This window comes from Zingiber officinale, chromosome 3B, assembly GCF_018446385.1.
Source record: "Zingiber officinale cultivar Zhangliang chromosome 3B, Zo_v1.1, whole genome shotgun sequence".
Lineage (NCBI taxonomy): Eukaryota > Viridiplantae > Streptophyta > Magnoliopsida > Zingiberales > Zingiberaceae > Zingiber > Zingiber officinale.
Genome location: NC_055991.1, coordinates 1512790 through 1532530, shown reverse-complemented (window position 1 = coordinate 1532530; position 19741 = coordinate 1512790). Strand labels below are relative to the sequence as shown.

Here is a 19741-nt window from a genome sequence, read left to right as displayed (position 1 = left end):
TCTAATTTTTTGTTTCGCCCAGCCATTAAATCTTGCGCCTTTAATATGTCATATTAAACTATTTAATTAAGAATAATTTTTAGACTATGTTTGGTTGGATGTAATGTAATCTTGCTAATCAAATTTGTAATGTAATGTAATCTTGATTACATTATTATGTTTGGTAATATAATGTATATAATCTTTGATTACAAAGATAATTACATTCTTTTGTTTGGTGTCTATTATTTTTTTATAAAGAATGTAATTCGTATTATTATAAAATGATAAAAATATCTTGCGACCTCAACCGATGGCCGCCGCACCATGATGGTGGTGGCCGACGACGGTGGTGGCACCGGCGGTGGCGGTGGCGCCGACGGTGGTCGGCAGCGGCCGGCGGTGATGGTGATGGCCGACGGTGATGGTGGTGGTCGGCGACAACAGTGGCGATGGCGATGGTGGCCGGCGACAGCGATGGCGGTGGCATCGGGCGGTGGTCGCCGGCAGCCGGCGGTGGTCGTCGACGGCCGGCCGTGGTCACCGGCGGTAGTGGATGATAGCCACGGTGGAGTAGGGGTATATTCGACATTTAAATTTTGGTTAACCGATGACCTCGTAATGTAATCCGATTACATAATATTTGTTTTGTAATTCAGATTACAAAACTTCACTATCTTTTGTAATCCAGATTACATTATATTACAAGTTTAAAATTAAACCAAACAAAATAATCAATAGGATTACATTACAAGACTTACACCCTACCAAACTTAACCTTAATAATTAATTTGGATGAAATTTAAAATTAAATTATTATTTTTTTAATTGAAAATAATTTTAAAATTTATTAATATTTTTTTTATTTTTAATTGTACATTTTAAATTGATATTATCATGATTAAAAAATATTCTATAAATAATTTTGACCGATAATATTAAAAAATATATATATTTTTATTAAGATTAAATGTAATATATGTTTCTATCAATTTAATAAAATCTTACCAACCGTAATTTAAATTAAAATATCTTCTTCAATTTCAACCGTGTAAATGTAGTAAAATATCTTTTTAAAATGAACATTTTTAAAAAAAAAAGATCTTTTAAATACTACTAAATCAATTATAAAAAAAATACAACCAAATATTTCAAAATTAATTTAATGATTAGGTCAAAAAAAAATAATAATAGCTAATCTTGAAAATTTTAATTTATATTTGACGGCCCAATACTTGATTAACAATAACACATAATAATTGTGCCATTAAAAAATTAAACTCTAATTAAATGATTGATGCCATCTGAAACTGAAATAAAGTGAGATTATATGGTGGCTAGCTAGCTTTGAGATTGACCGTGGGAAGATTCTAAGCAGGAGGAAAAACGTAGAAGGAAAAAAAATGCCAATAATCGAGCTAGGGAGGAGTCCTGGCCAAATACTTCGACGCTAAGTTAAATGAGTGAGTGATGAGGAAAAAAATGGAGGATGGTGAATGGTAAATTCTAATAGTAAAGCTTACTAGTGCCCATTGGTAAAGACCCCTGTATAATGTTGTGTTTCTTTATGTATGAATATCAAGAGATTATTAAAATAAGATCAATCATTCTACACTCTACCATCTTTTCTAAATTAGGGCCATAATCTTTATACTTTCAGGATTAAAATTTTCACCATACAAACTGCATAGAGAATATTTCTCGATTCTCTGACAATGGTCCTACAAAAATGTCAAAGAGGGATTTAGATTTTGGGTACGGCAAATTATACTTTAACAGTGAGTTGGTTGAGTCCCCTCTTTGTCCGATCAGACATTTTTCTCGGATAAATTAAGTCGACTGCGGAAGGTTGATCATCTCGAGGACTCAACATCCGATCGAATAATAGTACGATCGAATCTTATGTCTAGAAACTTCGATTAAATCAGGGAGGACTCAATTCTCCACTAAGCTAGGAGGACTCGATATCATATCTAATCGAGCAAAGATCTGATCGACTGTAGTGCTCGACCGACCATGTGACTATGTTAATCCTGAGTGTTGACCACTCCTTAACTTTGACCACTACTTCAACCTTCTTGACTTTGACCCCAACTTCAAAGGAATTATTAATGGATGAGTCAAGGTATATACTTTAAGCTACCATCAGTGATCTAATACTCTTTAAGTACGAAAAAAAAATTGTTATTAGATATGGATTCAATGTACATCCGTTAATCCATTTTATTAATAATAATTTAATCCATTTCATTGATAATAAGGAGTTGTTAATGGATTATGGATTTTATAAGGATAATGTTTATAGGATGAGTCAAGATATATAAAGGAAGAAGTTGATTAATTTGGACACCTTGAATCTTAGTTTCTTTCTTCACCTCTGTTCTCTTTTATCATTGAGAAGGACAACGAATTGTCATCCACTCCTATAAAAAATTATTCTGTACTTACAGAAACTCCGAAGATAAGTAAAATCAATGGCTATGGATTTAGATTTGCCCATTATTAGCCATTGTTTCAATTTTCAATTTACCGTATTAATGATGATAACTACATCTCATTCAGTTCGATATATCGCTTTTAAATATTTGTCATATTAGTGCATTAAATTCAATACACGTTTAATAAAGTGTTCGATATCATCTACTATAAATATATTGACTTTTATCATACTATATAAAATTCCATGAAATAAGTTAAAATATATCTAATGAAATGGCATCGCAAGAGGCCTAAATATAATTTCTTCCATCGCCATGTTACATAATATTAGATGATCATCAAAGCTCAGTAGACGGTCCAGATCATCCCACGATGGATCTGTCGCAAAGAAATTTCCCTGCGCGGCTGCTGCTTAATTGCGTCAGTCCGCAGCAGTTTATTATGCGTCTCTCGCCGCACCTTTATATACTGCATCGTCCCTAGGGTTCAGTTGTCGACGGCGAAGGCAGGTCCTGTGTCCTCTTCGAATCAAACCCTAGTTTCCTCTTCATCCACCGTTTTTTCTCTCGGCTCGGCGACGATGGCAGACGCATACTGGAGGTACAGCGAAGCCCTGCAACAGGCAGCCGCGGCGGCGTCCATGGTCGCTCCTGCCGCCGCTTTGAAGCGCCCTCGCACGGAGTACGCTGGTTCGTCATCTGGCTGCTAAGCTAATCTGTTTCCCCATCCAGTCCCCTTTTGATTTGTCATCTTATATGTTTTCTTGATTCTTCTTACATCTTTTTCCGAGATCTGCTAGGTTTAGTTTTTTGTTTCTTGTGGATAAAGTCGTGGCTGTCGAGTGAGATAATTATCCGTTTTGGGTTGGAGCTGTGTGTAGCTAGGAAGGTGCATCCAACCTTATTTTGGAGGGGGGATGATGCACTGAGTAGTTCTTTGGATTATTATCTTGTGTAATAAAGCACAATCCTTATGCACTTGTGTTCCCAACTTGACATCATTTTACGGTCTGTCTCCCTAGACTGAAAGAATAGTTTTCTAGCCAAGTTTTAGCCACTCTGAGAATTTTTTCCTCTTCCGAAGGCAACTTCCCTGTTTCTCAGTGTAGAATTCTATCATGTGCTTTTCCATTTTTTTTCATATTATTCCGACAATTTATATGCTCGTGCACATCTTATAAATTGATTGCTATTACAAATAACTTATCATTTTTAGATCCATAAATTTTATAACATCAATAATATCCTTAGCCTATAGTTTTTTTTCCACGATACCACAGTTTATTATATTTTCTTTTTCAAAAAAATTTGAACCATTTGGTGTTGTTAGTTTGCAAATTGTGTAATATCTTCAACTAAAATTCTGGTATTTGAAACCTGCCAGATGCTATTACCACTGTGCTTGGTGGTGGGTTGCTATTTTGTACATAGTTTTTTTGTGTCATCTCTGTAGTTTTTGTGCATAGTTTTTTGTGCCATCTATGTAGTTTTTTTCCCATTTATGTCGTAAACAAAAATTTATAGAAACCCCTCATGGAGCTCACTAGGAGGGGTTATAGAAGTTTATTTTCTGTGAAACTCTCTCACGTAAAATATTTTTCATCATCTAACTGCACTATTTTTATACATATGGATAGGAAAAAACTTTAGAAACTAATGACTTAACTTAAATAAAACAAAAACTAAATATATGAAATGTTCTTTCAGAAACAAGAATGGAATCAATGAAAATATTGAAATGAACGAACATTAAACTTGAGTTTTAGATACCTTAGATCTATCATTCAAGAGGATGGGATAATATTGAGAATATCATTAATAAGATTAATGGTATTGTTGTAGAGAAGCTTGTATGTGATTGTTGTGCTCCTGTTATGCCAAAAGTGTTAGTGTCATGAAGATAGGAAATGATACAATGGATATGTAGAGATATTACAAAGTATGATAAAACAAAAGAAAATAGGCTGTGAGATATATACATGTTCAAAGACTGTAATAAATTTTACAGTGAATCTATCATATTAGAAGGTGTTAGGCTGTGAGATATATACATGTTCAAAGACTGTAATAAATTTTACAGTGAATCTATCATATTAGAAGGTGTTAGGGGCAAAGGGAGATCAAGAAAAAAGAATATAAATTAAGTTAGTTAATTAAATATTATAAAGTTATAGTCATATATAGAGCTTAGTCAACTGATAAAAATCTTAAAATTTGTAAGATTCAAATAGGTAGGGAAAAAACTGCTTCATGACGGTAATGGTGGTTATGATGGGTTCATGACAAGAATGGAGCATGGTGATATGTGAACCTTTCATATGGGACTATTTAGATGATCCTCTATAGTCTATAGAATTTTTGAACCAAAGTTATTTAAATATTGCTACTTGATTGACCTGGAAGAATGGCTTGTTTTAATTGTTGACAACTCCTTTTCAGTAACATAGTGGCTCTATTGGGATATGCATGGGTGATACAATGTTCTATACATTGCTATTTTCATAGAATATTATATCTTACTAACAGAACTTCTTTTACTTCAGATATTCCTGGTGGACCTGAAATGCTTGGCTATTACCCTCGGGAAGATGACAGGGGAACCCATCACACAATCAGAGACACTGAGTCTATTGGTGCGTCATATGACCGTTACTTGCGCAATGGGGTGGGTGCCGTATTTTATGTTAATGTTTCTGACATTTGTGTAAACTCTTTCGTTGGAGTTTGATTTTCATACTTTCCTGTAGGTATCTGCATTTCCTGGCGGCGAACCTGTTAGGGCCAGTGGAGGCATTGGTGGTCTTCCTGTTGATGATAGGCGAATATTAGGTGTTGGGGGCTTGGATAGTCGGAGTGTAGGATATGTTGGACGTCCTGAACCTCCACTTCCTCCCGATGCTTCCAATACTTTGTTCGTGGAGGGTGTCCCTGCGAACTGTACACGCAGGGAGGTGTCTCGTATCCTTATTTTTTTTTTAATCTTCTAAGATTAAGATCGAGTACATGGAAATTCCTTTACTTTCTTTTGCAGATATTTTCCGTCCTTTTGTGGGTTTTCGTGAAGTGAGGCTTGTTAACAAGGATTCTAGACATGTAAGTTACACTTCACTAAGTTCTTTTTGATATCACTTCAAAATTGGCAATTGCTGTCCTCATTTTTTTTTTCCGTTTCAATTTTCTTGCAGCCTGATGGAGATCCACTTATCCTTTGCTTTGTTGATTTTACTACTCCAGCCCAAGCTGCAGTTGCATTGGAAGCCTTGCAAGGTGATGATACTATGTCTTGTATACTTGATATCAGACTTTATTTGGTAGTTTCTATATTTTCTACTCAAGTTCTTGGTTCCTTTTTACTGTCTTATGTTTCGGACTGCACAGTAATCTTGAATACTTTTTTGGAAGATATTTCTTGCTGTAGGATACCTCTTTTTTGTACAATTTTGCTAAAACATTGTCTTTTTTTTCATCAAACTGACAACAGGAAGTTAAATTATAGTCCGACCTGTTCATTCGAACACAGATTTAGTGGTTTAGTTGCGGAGGCCTGTGACGTCTTTGTTGGTAGTAGAGTGTGAAACCAAATGAAAATTAGTTACTTTCCTAATCCTTCGGTACTTATGATGATCGAAAGGTGTTGCGGAGGCCTGTGACGTCTTTGTTGCTAGTAGATTGTGAAACCAAATGAAAATTAGTTATTTCCCTAATCCTTCGGTACTTCCGATGATCGAAAGGTGATAGTAAGTGCACCATTACCCATTTTGACGGTTGGAATACGAGCATGATCTTCTACTGGATTTCTATCACATTCCTTTCCCAACAGAGGATGTGCGTTATGTTGAATTTGCCACCATCAGTTATTTGTGCGAATCACGTTCCATTTAAGTGTATTATGTCGCAAGCTTTCGTTGGCAAGTGCTGAAGTCATGTGCGTGTTACTGCCCTCTTATGCCATTGTTATATTCGTGAAAATCACGTGTTTTAAAGTGCTATTTACGTTTACGGAAATCCGCTAATCTTGGGTAAAAATCTGGCTCCGTCCACACTAGTCACGATTCGATTTTGCAGGTTATAAATTCGACGAAAATGATCGCGATTCAGCCAACTTGAGGCTGCAGTTTGCTCGCTTTACTGGTCCCAGGCTTGGTGGGCCTCGTGGTAGGCGTTAAACGTGGGGTTTTCGTTTCCAAGCGATGCACAGATCAATGTTTTACCTTCTCTGTAAGTGTTGTGCTCGACAAAAGCGTTGCTCAGCTGAACATGGACATAGCTTTGAGATCGCATTCTTGTAGGTTCTGTTGATTTGGGAGGCTCGCTTGCTTGATGCATATTAGATTATCTATATCTGGTTTCTGCCCCTTAGAACTAGCTATAACATACTTACCTGTGAACCTTTGCTGTATTTCTTTTGTTTTGCGGACCGCCAAAGTTTGTTTGCTACATGAGCACTTCTTGAAGTGATGACTAGGCACGGTGTACCCCGTAGAATCCTTTTGATTGTTACTATATGACGAGTTCTTGCTTTTTTGTCTTTTGAATTGGTGACATTGTGTTAATTGTACTGGGCTAAGTTAACACCCCTGTTTTATGTTCTATTAGCTCTACTTGTGTATTACTCTTTGGTTTGCGATATTTTGCACCCCGTCTAGTACCAGGATTCTGAGGTTTTACTTGTCTAATGCTTTGAGGTTAAACCTGATTTTAAGTCTAATGTTGTATTCCATTGTCTTGGGGTTCGTAACTTCCTTTTGCCGGAGTGTTAGTTTTTTGTAGTTGTGCACTTCGAGGTTCAAGACTGGTGCTTTGGGGTCTGTTTGAATCCAATTTAAACGGGTTGGGAGTTGGTGAATCTTTCATTATTTGGTTTTGGATGATGGCCTCTTCATGGTTGATTGTAGCGATCCTATGATCTGAAAGCCCTAAATCTAACTGGGATCAAATTTTGTAATAGAATTGGAAATGGATTGTTGGAATCGGACAGTATCGTGTGGAATCTTTTGATCTTACATTATAAACAATCTGGATGCGGCATTGGAACCAATTGTCCTCGTCTTCTCGGCGGGCAGCAATAGTGGAGGGGTTGTGCGAGCGTGTGTGAGGAGACTGGACTGTCGGTGGCACGTGGAGAGATGTGGGACGTGCTAAAGGCATTGTTAGTTCTTGCAGCCTGCGGAGGGGATGTGAGATGTCATCGGTGACTATTTTCTGACTGTTTGATAGTGAAGAGCGGAGTGGTGGTGAGACCTTATGTGAGTGAAGCCGCAAGGGAAGCAACGCTGGTGAGCATCTTGAGGCGAGGGAAGAGCAGCAAAATGTATTGATAGGGAGATGTGACAAAAAGGCATTTTGCTCGCCTTCAGCGCTATTGTTAACTTGTCTTTAGGTTAACATGGAGAAGATAAATCATAAATGATTACTAGTCATTAGTGCAAGAGGTAAAGACATAGAGTAAGGTATACTCGAACCTTACTCGAATACTTTGAGTTTTGATCACAAAATTTTAATGATATATTTTATGTCTCAACTACCATACCATTTCAAGTATTAATACAGCACAGAGATAGAGAGATGGCACAATGAATTGATTTTTAAAATTTTAATTAATTATTTAAATAGGATAGTTTAAACTTTTTCAAATCAAATTAATTATCTTATAAAAATATACAGATATTATATTTATTTAGTCTTATTGATCTGAAAAATTAAATTAAATTTTTTATAGGATTGTGTATCCATCGTGATCTTTACAAATATGAGCCTCTCTCTTTCAGCCCACTAAAAAAGGGTAATTTACAACCGTCAGTTTCTTCCGTCTGTCGGTCAATTGGGTCCTATCATCTCTCGCAATCAAGATCATATCATTGGGCTAAATTATTCCACTGCATAGTTATAATTATCCCTCCGGGCATTTTTTATATTCGCGAGCACACATGCCAAATGATGTGACCGGGTTTTGCTGCTGATGAATAAGAAGAGGTGTTGTAACATTTCAAGCAATTAATGATGGTTTATGGTGTATGAACCATTGTCATAATTAATGCACGGTTAATTACAATGATGACACTGCTGATTAAAACGGATGAACAACTTAATGACGATAACGACAACAGCAAGGAAAATAAACAATATGAAAGTTATTCAACGAATATTTGGATGTCTAAATATAGACACTCACGCCTAAAGCTTGTACAACATTAATCAACAAGCTATGTTCGTAAACATGTTTGTTATAGTACCAAAATCCCCCAGCATCATCATTCTGCAACCAATCAAATCGGACTCAGTATTTTTTTTTATTATTCACTTTAACTAATTCCAGATGTATACACAACAGATTGATTAAAGAAAAATAGCTGATATTTTGTGATAACAGAATGATTTCCAGACATATACCCATTTCTGCATATCTTTATAAGGATAAATAAATAAGAGTTCAATTATATATATACTTTAAATTAATTGACAGGCACAGCTACATCATGATAAAATAATATTTATTTAAAATATAATAAATGTCAGGGAGTATCCATAGGTCATTTTATTTGTTGAAATGTTTTAATCAAGTTATGAATTAGAGAAGTAAAATCAAAATGATATAAAGTTATTGTATGTAAAAGCTACAGCTACATCATGTATAAGTTGAAAGGGTATTTTGGATAATTCACATTAAATGAGACATCCATTTAACTTTAATTGGAAATGGACGTAAATGATGAGTGTCCTTTTTTTCACATAATCTTTTTTTTTCCCTTAAAAAGTAATTCTAAAAATAAAAATCAATTATTTTAGGATGTTCCATGTTGTGCAGGGCTCCACAACCCACTTTTGGATGCTCCACCCAAAAGATGGAGAACTATTTGCATTTTTTTTTACTAGCTATCATTGTAAATATAAAAGGCACATGAAGAAGGCAAAGAAAGGGATTACCGATAGATTTTGCTCCTCCACACATCAGAGGCATTTCCTTCATCTCGCGCCTTGCATCTCTGGGTGGACCTTCTTCTTCAACAATTTCGATATCAGCTACCCATTTACCACCAAATCAATAACATTTCAAGGAACCAAAACTCTTAGCAAACGATTATCATCACTTGTGAATGTTGAAGAGCAGGAACATGTACCTTCTGTATCTTCCTAGTCGTTTTCTTGGTATTGCCTTTTGCAGTAGCTGTGATCCACTTAGCTTCTTTCCTGTTCTGCATCTTCTTCTTCTCATGGATAATTGAGTACTGCTTCAATCTAACATGTGTTTTCTTGTTTGGTTTCTCATTTTGACTGTTCACCATCATAGCATCGGCGGCAAAAAGATCAGCAAGCGTCGTCCTCTGTTCTCTTTTCTCCTTGTCCTCCATCAGCAGAGGCTGCTCTTGGATTTTCTCGGCGGTATCTGTCTCGTGGACAATCTCCATTTTCTTTTCCTCTACTTCAACTGGAAATTTGAGTTTTGATGTCTGGATACAAGATGGAGGCTTGCCTGCCACCAGAGCTGGTGCGACTTCTGTCCATTCGTTCGTTACCTCTATCTCTAAATATTTTTCCTCTTGCCCTGTGAGTTCATCTTCTTTGGCACAGTACGATTCTGAAACAAACATAACCTGGCTGCCCAAGGTGCCAATGGTGAGAATACTATCGAGTACATCATGAAACAGTAAAGCTTTTTTCTCCATGCTTTCCAAAATTTCCAGCTTTTCTTCTTCGTCTCCTTCATAAACATCTGGCAATCAGAAACATAAAACCAGAAGATCAGAAAAGATCATACCAATCAATCTCGTGTCTGTAAGATTATGAAAGGCAAATACAGCATCACAATATCCTCAACCTATCTTTCCAGAAACATGGCTGTACTTGACGTTGGGGTACAACTTTCGATGCACCCAGTTAAAGATCTGTAATATAGTAACCAACAGCACATGGTAATGAGCCAATTATGAGCACAACTTATATATTCATCAAAAGCTACTACATGGCAGCCTAAATTTCATAATAGAGAAGGATTCAAACACTAACCTTCATTGTTTTATCTCCGGGGAGTAGAACTCTACTAAATGCAGCACTGTGGTGGCACTCTGATAGGAGGCCAACACGCCGGAAGCAAGATGGCTTTAAAGATTAATGTCTAGACATTATGAAAAAGTAGAGGGTCGAAATATCGCATTCCAAAAGGCTCTTCAAATAATGAGACTTTCTGTTGCTGCTTGGCCAATGAACGGACAGCTCCAAATCTAGTAGTAAGAACATCTCTGTAGGTACTAAAAAGGAGGTGGTCTTGATGCTTTCAGTGGCATCAGCTTGGCAGGATTGAGCCAGAGAGATTCCTTAAGTTGAAAGGCTACAGGAAGCTCTGCATGGAACTGGTAGGACCGATTGAAGACCAAATTCTAGTCCTTGGAAGTCAGTGAATATACTATCTACCTGTCCTCCGACTTGGATATATACTAGGGCCTCTCAAGTGCAATATGACCCTAGAAAATGAATTCGTGGATGCCCGATTGCAGATACTGGAGGTTCTACTGTCGAATACTAAAAGGATACTGGCAACCACCTACTATTTAGTGGAAAACAAAAGTACGTCTTTTTTGTACGTCTTTGTCCATTCAAACTAGTTGCCAGCTTGCTCCAATATATTATTATCAATTTGTGGAAGTTCAAACATGAAGATGCTAAGGGTTGGTTAGTGCAGTTTGAAGATAATCAACATCCAGTTACCTAGCTTCAGATTAATGCTAGGAAGTTATTAACAGATGAAGGCATATGATTAGAACAGTATAAAATAATTCATATAAACTGGATACGCTATTTAATGCAGGCTAGGAATATATTATGTAACTAACAACACATGATGGAAATGACTGTAGCAATAATGAAGTAAAATGAAATTTGGGAGAATTTAAGGAACTAAAAATTCATATGAAGAAACTTGAATACATGCCATAATGGGTTAAGTATTATAGCCTTGGCAACCATAGGTTGTAGCCACAAGATATGACTTTATAAAGCTCTAAACAACGTGATGAACATCCATTTTGTTGGAAGGAAGAAAAGTTGTCTGGTCTAGGCTAGGCAGTGTCAACATAATTTTGAAAGTGTTTATGTGAATGCAAACAAACTTAATGTTGTTAGAATTGAGACCTTACCGAAGAGTTGTGAGGCAACATGGTTAGATCATAGTATCAGAGAGCCTAAACCAATTCAGGTCTTCAGAATGAGGTTCATCTAAAAGCTAAGTTGGGTCACGGATCTTCAGATACTAGTGCCCTGATCTCAATTGGGTTTAGTGCTCATACATTTAGAGAAAGCTCCACCCTTACTGAATCTGACACTGTTTCACCTTAATAATAATCTTGGTAGAGACCATCTCCTAAAAGATCCATCCATCCTTCAAGGTTAAAGTAGATTACATATGCTAATAGAGACTAACCTAGTTAAGCCTTGTTGATCATTTCCTAACTGCCTGCATAAATTGACAAATCTAACCCATCTTGTGTCTTTAGCTTAATAAAAAAACATTAATCAAGTGAGAAACCTTAACCCTCAAACCCAACCAAACAAAGCAAGATCATTCACCCAAGTCCACCAGTTAACCAAAAGGCCATCCAGGATAAGGAAGAAGCAGTTTGTGCATCTTAAAGACAATAGAATTTTGACACTAACCCTAGCAGAAATCTTGATACTAGATTCAACTACATGTCTGAAAGATTGCATCGGAGAGAACTTTAGTAAATAAGAAAGCAAGAAGATCAAATTATAAAGAACTACGAGACATACAAGTAAGATCAATCTATAACCATCACAATTATGATAAACATCTCAACCCAAATTATACATTAATCATTATAATTTCATTCTATGACACGACAAGATCTAAGCTTTTGCCGAACAGGTTGTTGGAAAACGAACGTTGGAAGATGACTTAACAGAGGGTAGGAAGTACTCATGTGGTCCAGCGACATCACATCCATGCGCTTTCCCGGCGACTCCACGAATTAGATGAGATCCAGTTAGGGCAATCGACCGTCGATCCGCGGAAATACGCACCATGGAACCTGGAGCTTAGAAACAACAGATCCGCACCAGATCCGGGAAGGCAACGCTCGGAGTTGCACTTGGCTGGCGCTTCCGTCGCCATCGCTGCGTCACGGCGGCGAGAGCTTACTGCCGACCGCCGACAGCAAATGCGAAGTGGCGTAGCTTGGCGATCTCGAGGGCTGCGAAATAATAATATGGGCCATAGTCGCATACAAACCCAGACAACGGACATACGCATAAAATAGTTTCACGATTTATTATTTCAAACTTTTGTTTTTCAAAAAACATAAAATTTTAATTTGTATTTAAGATTTTATAGAGTAGAATTAAAATTTATTCTACAAATAAACAATAATTCTTCCAAATCAAATTATGTTAAATAAATAGAGCAAACAAACAAACAAAAAAGATTAGAATTACAATGAATATTTTCAGGTAAAAATATGGAATATCAACCAAAAAACAAGAAGATGAAGATAAAATATTTGCTGTGGTTGGGGGTCTTGAAATCATCACATCACATAACAAGGGCGATAGCCTCTGTGTGCTTTAATTCTTTTCTGTGTGTTCTTCTAAAAGAAACTACCATCAACGTGCATCAACAAATAAACAAAAAAACAAAAAACTTGACTAAGGGGGCATGCTTTAGATCTAATGGAACACCATTAGAAGCAATTACAAGAATGGTCACCAAAGATCTAGCGATGATGTCTCGTGTTGGAGCTGCGTATCGTGACACCGTGCAAGTATCTCGTGTATCCGAGAACATTGAGCTTGCCATCTTCCGGTCGGATCCAATCTTTCAGCATGGAGTAAGCAGTAGGAGGCAGGTTCAGATCCTGCATAGCACAGCTATGTTAGTTGCAGTCTAGCATGTGTTTAACATTCAAAGGTTCGTGTGAAAGCCGTTATTACTTGGGCCAATTCCTCGATAGAGATGACTCGGTTCCCCTCTCGTTCAAAGAACTCGAAAGCTGTCCTTGCTATCTGCTCCCAACCATCCAAGGCCTCGAGATGATAGGGGCTGATTGCAGCAGCACAAAACTCCTCGAAATCCATCCTCGTGTACGAGAGTGGCTCCAACTGGTGTTGAGATCATGCAGAAGTTAGACAGTTAAAGGAATTCCGCTACCGATAACCAGACAAGTGAATGATAAATTCGCTTAACGATGAATTTTAGCATAACGAATGCATTGCATGCCAACAAAGAGACAACACCCACTGGGTTTTTCAATAGAAATTCAAGTAGATTATTCAGGCTCAGAAGGGCATGAGTGACTTGGGCCTAGGAAAATTTCAGTGGTCAACCCTTGTAAACTTAAGATAATGACAACCTTCGGAAACACTAAAAAGGACAAACGCCACTCGAAATCAAAGAAAAAATAAGTTCGATACATAAATAAACGAATAGAAGTACACCAGAGAAGAGAGTTGCATAGAACATAGATAGCCAAGTTATTGATATCTCACCGCGTTTAGAATGTCAACAACCCTGGACTCCCTCATTGCATCAGTGGCGTTTTGCAGTAATGCCTGCACAAAATGCAAATCCATAAAATAGAAGAAGAAAAACTAGAATGGCGCCAACATCATATACCAGAAATGTGCGTATCAAGAAAGACTAGGCAAATAGTTAGTTGTCTCACGCGCTGTTCTATTATGGTACTTGATAAATAAACTGATTACTGACCATTCGAAAGTTTTCAAGCGATACGAAACCATCTCTTGTTGGCTTTAATAGCTTAAACTGCAACCTCATATAAAAAAGTTCATCCTCAGTCAGAGCTTTAGACAGTGCCTGCATAAACGCAACAAGTGCAAAAATTATGAAATATTTGCAAGGTTATGACAAAATGTTTCTATAGATTAATTGCCTCAGTAACATTAGTAATTGGGGGCAATTGCTGCATCAGTTCCCCACTTTTAACACTAGTTAAAATCATCATTTGGCATGACTCTCAAGATAGTAAGTTCTTTACATAGTCAACCAAGATAACCATAAATTCACAGTAATATCAATACTGAAATCTTATCATGCTAAGCTCTTGACTATTTGAATATTTTAACACTGTATTACCTTTAAGGTAGATCGCCTAAGAGGTGTTGCTCGAAGATAAGACTTCACTAGTCTATAGATAACAATATCCAATGGAATTTTCTGTTGTAAATCTCGCAACCAAGGGTGGGCTGTTACCAAAAAAGAAATACAGAGAAATACCACCATTAAAGGAAAAAATAGAATATGTGAAGTTCAAGGTGTGAATTCCTCCATATCACTTGAAATCAATCGAGATTTTTCAGAATCGTGGAAGCTAGCAACTTACTCAAAGCCTGTGCAGCTGTCATTCTTTTCCTAAAATCCTTATTTAATAGCCTTTTCACAAAATCTTTGGCTTCTGGAGAAACATCCGGCCACGGTGAATCAACAAAGTTGGGATCAGCCCTCAGCACAGAACGAAAAATTCCTGATTCAGTTCGTGCCCAGAAAGGTCTACAGCCACACAACAGAATATACGTTATAACTCCAACACTCCAGATATCTGCCTCCGTACTGTATGATCTATGTAAGACTTCAGGGGCAACATAGTAAGCACTTCCAACAATATCATTCAGCCTTTCATCTGCATAATCATTTTTAAATGGAAGTTTAAATGCCAGCTCTAGTGCGATGATATACAGTTATACTAGAGATGTGATACAAATTCTGAAATGAAAGAAGAAAATAATTTCAAGAGAAATGCACTAGATACAGGTCAGTAAGCCCATGGCTTAAGATTTTCAATTATTAACAAAACAACCAAGTCAATTAACTAAGATTGGAGCCAGTAGTTGGTGTTAATTTGTCCTGCCATGTTATTTTGTGACAAATGTACAATGATACAAACACTCTAGAATAAATTTACAAGATATAAATTGGTAAACTACCTAAGGCACTTCTATGGTCTTAAATTAGTTAATCCCTCTAAATTTAAAGTATCAAATTGTTTTTGTAATGTATCAATTCATATAATTATGTCAATTATGTTATGTATCATCATAAATTTCTGTCACTTGAATGTCATTGTCTTTGGAATTCACATGCATCTCTTCTCAAATCATCCTCCTGCAGTATCACTCTTAATTGTACTAACATTTAGACATCTTTGGCAAGTCAATCCAATAAACAAAGAAGCACTGTCTGTAGTTCCTACCGAAGGTTGGCATGCCACAATATCCCTAATACAAAAAATAAAAAATAAAAAAAAATCCAAAAGCTAATATGTAGTGTCAAGTCAAGAGAGATACATATACAATAAAATAGCTGAGCCAAAAAATTCATTTTTTAGGAGCTAGGTTATCTTAGTTTAGATTATGAATAAAACTAAAGCAAGATTATTTAAGAGTTACGTAGAACAAGAAAGAACAATCTATGGCAATGCATAACGCCACACAACTCTCAATGGCTTTGCTATGCACTAAATCTATATGTTATTCATTTGATAATTACCTTAATTTCTTCCCTTTCTTTTATATTGTAATGACAGTCTATTTACAAATATAAAAGAACATCTTAGTTTAATTTGCGTCCTTATTGTAATATAATCAATCCACAATGAAACATGCCCTACAATTCTATCAATATAATCGGATGAGCCATGATAAACAACTGCATAGAACTAGAAATTGACATCTGCAGATAGCTTTGCATAAATTATATTTATCGACTAGGAAACAGAAGCTATAATGTTAGCAACAGATTATCCCACAATCAAGTCAGTAATCAGCCATCCATCTTTGTATCAGGAGTTGCCAAAATGCAACACACAACAAAATTTAAGCAGTATAAATTCACATAGTGGATTGCTAGACTCACCTGGTTTAATAAAATCTGAAAGTCCAAAATCAATCAGCTTCATGTCAGCACATTCATCTTTAGTGGCAAAAAGAAAATTCTGTGATAAAGAGGGGATGAGGAAATGCTGAAAGAGAAAATCACAAGACAAGACGAGTACTAAAAAAATATATGTTTCCATCACGAAGTGGCTTATGGTGTCAACCTCTGGCTTTAAATCACGATGCACAACACCTTGAAGATGACAAAAGGCAACAACACTCAGTATTTGGACAACAATAGCCTTTGCATCCTCCTCCGTGTATCTTCCACCTCTTGAGAACAAAAGAAATATAAGAAATTTCACATAATATAAAAAATATATAAGACAATTAATGACAAAAAATAGTACCTGGACAAAATTCTCTCTAGCAATTCTCCACCTTCACATAATCTGAAAAAACAAAAACATGAAGAAAGAATAAGGTAGCCATGCCAACACATTATATAGGGAAGCCCCCTCATTGTTTATTTAGGAAATTGATACAGCTATGAATACTTTGATGGAATCTGATTCTGCAAAATAGCAGATCAACCACAGGAAGAAGTGCCATATGAATCAAATTCTATATCAAATAATGTGGCACAAACAATCACAAATTAATTGCGTAAAATACTCATAGCATGATAACAGTGAATATTAGATTAGGACATAGTGACATACTCCATCACTATGTAGACATTAAGTGTGTCCTCACATGCCTCATAAAACTTGACAAGATTTTTATGGCCAGATAAAGCTTTCAGGATCTTAACCTCCCGGCGAACATCTTCAATTGATACAGGTGTTGTCATCTGCATAAAAGATCCCAAAAATATCAGCAAGACAACCATATGCTAATTTAAAAATACCATGGAGTTCTGGTGATCTTTTTCATGACAACAGCAATTATCAGCTATAGTCTCGGAATTAGCAAGTTTTCATATTAACAAATTTTTTGATTGCAAATCAAGGGAGAAAATGATGAGCAAGATCTATGCATTTAGCCAGAAAAGAAAGTATCATAAAATTCCCACGTCTTTCACTATTGCCTGTATTTTCATTCCCAAGAAGAATTCAATAAAACTAGACTAAATAGGACTATACAAAATTCAACCATATAAACTTGGCAGTAACAAGCAAACCAACTCAGTTGTTGACAAACTGTGGTGCTGCCAATTGCCTAATGCTTTTCACCAAAAAAAAAAAAAATAAAGGAACCAATAGAACTCAACAACATAAATAGAAGCACTTCCAATCTGTCTAAAAAAACATTATAGCTGAGACTACAAGAAGAAAAACTACAGTGAGTTTCAAAGTTTAACTTGCATGCATAGAGTTACAGGTAAAAAAAAGCAGGTAACTTAACTGCAACAATATAACTTACTTAGGATAACATACTGTGCAGAAAGAATGTTAGATCATCTAAGTGTTTATATCATGCTAGTTGTGAAAGTGAAGTTATGATATCAGTAACATGGCTAAGACCAGGTCCTTTCAAGTTATTGGAAAGATGATTTGAATTTTTTGTAAGACAGTACTGGGAGTTCAAAGAAATAGATTACACCCTTCCATTTGTAGAGCAGATAATTTAAGCTAAGAGTCATTTTAAAGAGCTTAGATTACTATAGAAATCTTGCAGTAAGCTCATCAGCATGATCCATGGAACAAACCCCAAATAATTAGGGGAATAAGGCTTGTTTTGATTATATAATTTCTTTATGGCAACAAACTTTTTCACAAGCATTTAGCAAAACATAAATAATTAGTAGCTTGTCCAAAATTTAAAATGTTTGGTGGGTCATTCTAATATGAGCTTATTCAGTAATACAACTCAACAAATGTATTCTTTGTTTAATTGGAGATACTAACGAGATACTATGTCAGGAAAAGCCCATGTAATAAGACCACAGAGTTTCCATGATAATTATAATCTGGAAGTTTGACTAATCAATCAGAAATAAGAGAGACAAATAAGCAATGTTGGAATGTTTTCTCTGTTGCAATAACGCAATTAGACCTATCATATAGGTTGTTTAATCAGTGAGGAGGTTTAGAAGGCTCAGATGGGCTTAATCATTTTGATGAAGACAGTTTTTCATGTGCTTAAAATCATAAGAACATGCACTGCGACGACAAATAGATTGCAACTGTTATTCAACTATTCGTCTTTAAATTGTTTTTCTATCACTTTAATTTTGTCACAACAAATAGATTGCAACTGTTATTCAACTATTCGTCTTTAAATTGTTTTTCTATCACTTTAATTTTGTCACAAGAGAATCTCGTGACATTTCAGCTCATAAAAGGACCTGTGTCAGTGCCAATCTCTCTCCAAACCCAACACAAAAAGCACATAGGAAAGGACAAACAGAGAAAAACAACGTACAAAAAGTCGAACACAGAATTAACAGTCAGAAGTCGGAAAAAAACACGCACTAAACTACAAACGAGGAGATGAAAGAGACATTGGATCTTCTAATTGATCGTCTAGTATTGGATCACTAATATCTGGAAATAGTTAAACAATTCGTAAGGTTGAAAAGAGGGGGAAAAAATTCAGAGAAAAATCACGTATTGGACATACCACCGCACCTTAGCTTTAGAGATAATCTTGACGGCAACAAGCTGACCCCTGATCTCCCCTTTCTTAGCAGTAGCCGAGCAGGTATGCCCGAAATGGCCCCTTCCGACCTCCTTCCCCAGCTCATACTTCGCCCCAAAGTTTTTGTTATACCCAAAGTTCTTATCCAACGGCCTCTCCCCCTCCCCAGTCCCATCCTCGGGGACTGGCCCATCTTTAGGTTTCGGGGGACCTTGCCGCTTCGCGAGAGCAGCCTTTATGTGCTTCGCCGGGGACGGCGGCGGAAAAGGCCTCCCGAAAAATCGCCGGGGGGTGGACCTGGCGGGCGAGGGGGAGACACCAACGGGGAGAGGACTGGCGGAGCCCTGCGGGTATGGGCTAGGCCAGGCGGCACCGGCGCCGTAGGAGTAGAGAGGCGCGGTCGCGCCACCCCGGGATTTCCTGGCGGGCATCCCCGGGACGATTTCTCCAGCGCCATTGGCCGAGGTCTGGGCGGCGCCGTCGTCCTCGGAGACAGAGACGTTCTTGCCGTAGCACTGCCCCATGGCCCTCGCCCGCCGCTTCCTCCAGCCTCGATTTCTCCTCCGTCGTTGGGATTCGACGGTCTCGACGAGGGCAGTCAAAGAAGCGGCGCTCGAAGGGAGGAGGAGGAGCATGAACAGGGGTGGCATTAAATGCGGCGTAAACTTTTCACTTTACACCCTATACTTCATCTTATATTTATGAAGAGCCTTCCAAACTTTTCAAATTTGCCGCTTTACTTTACTAAATAATGACAAGCGAATGATTTTTTTTATATAATTTATTTTAAAATTTGATACTTATTAATCATATTACTAATAGTTTTAATACTAGAATACATAAAG

General features: G+C 36.9%; 3 protein-coding genes across 9 annotated transcripts; 1 reads left to right on the top strand and 2 right to left on the bottom strand.

Moving 5' to 3' along the window:
• The first annotated feature begins 2880 nt into the window (after positions 1-2880).
• LOC122055439 (RNA-binding protein 1-like) lies at positions 2881-6952 on the top strand. 2 transcript variants are annotated; one of them, XR_006132879.1, is made up of 7 exons: positions 2881-3107; positions 4961-5082; positions 5165-5375; positions 5449-5510; positions 5603-5684; positions 6483-6635; positions 6707-6952. XR_006132879.1 is itself a non-coding variant. In XM_042616882.1 (6 exons), exons 1-6 carry the CDS (start codon positions 2999-3001, stop codon positions 6581-6583), a joined length of 687 nt encoding a protein of 228 aa, XP_042472816.1. In that variant the 5' UTR covers positions 2882-2998; the 3' UTR covers positions 6584-6952. The 2 variants fall into 2 exon arrangements, 1 of the variants encoding a protein (XP_042472816.1); XM_042616882.1 differs by having other exon boundaries at positions 2882-3107; positions 6483-6952.
• A 1427-nt stretch (positions 6953-8379) lies between these two features.
• On the bottom strand, positions 8380-12624 carry LOC122055437 (protein TILLER ANGLE CONTROL 1-like). Of its 5 annotated transcripts, none has more exons than XM_042616877.1 (6): positions 12330-12624; positions 10422-11120; positions 10234-10300; positions 9536-10128; positions 9342-9437; positions 8380-8673 (listed from the first exon to the last, which is right to left on the bottom strand). In XM_042616877.1, exons 2-5 carry the CDS (start codon positions 10425-10427, stop codon positions 9381-9383), a joined length of 723 nt encoding a protein of 240 aa, XP_042472811.1. In that variant the 5' UTR covers positions 10428-11120; positions 12330-12624; the 3' UTR covers positions 8380-8673; positions 9342-9380. The 5 variants fall into 5 exon arrangements, with proteins under 5 accessions (XP_042472811.1, XP_042472812.1, XP_042472813.1 ...); XM_042616878.1 differs by having other exon boundaries at positions 12346-12624; XM_042616879.1 differs by having other exon boundaries at positions 9342-9413; positions 10422-12624.
• Positions 12625-12907: 283 nt separating this feature from the next.
• On the bottom strand, positions 12908-19561 carry LOC122055436 (CDPK-related kinase 3-like). Of its 2 annotated transcripts, none has more exons than XM_042616875.1 (11): positions 18887-19561; positions 16976-17106; positions 16664-16705; positions 16478-16586; positions 16294-16372; positions 14765-15061; positions 14518-14627; positions 14131-14238; positions 13911-13973; positions 13356-13523; positions 12908-13279 (listed from the first exon to the last, which is right to left on the bottom strand). In XM_042616875.1, exons 1-11 carry the CDS (start codon positions 19544-19546, stop codon positions 13139-13141), a joined length of 1908 nt encoding a protein of 635 aa, XP_042472809.1. In that variant the 5' UTR covers positions 19547-19561; the 3' UTR covers positions 12908-13138. The 2 variants fall into 2 exon arrangements, with proteins under 2 accessions (XP_042472809.1, XP_042472810.1); XM_042616876.1 differs by having other exon boundaries at positions 18879-19004.
• Between the last annotated feature and the right edge of the window lie 180 nt (positions 19562-19741).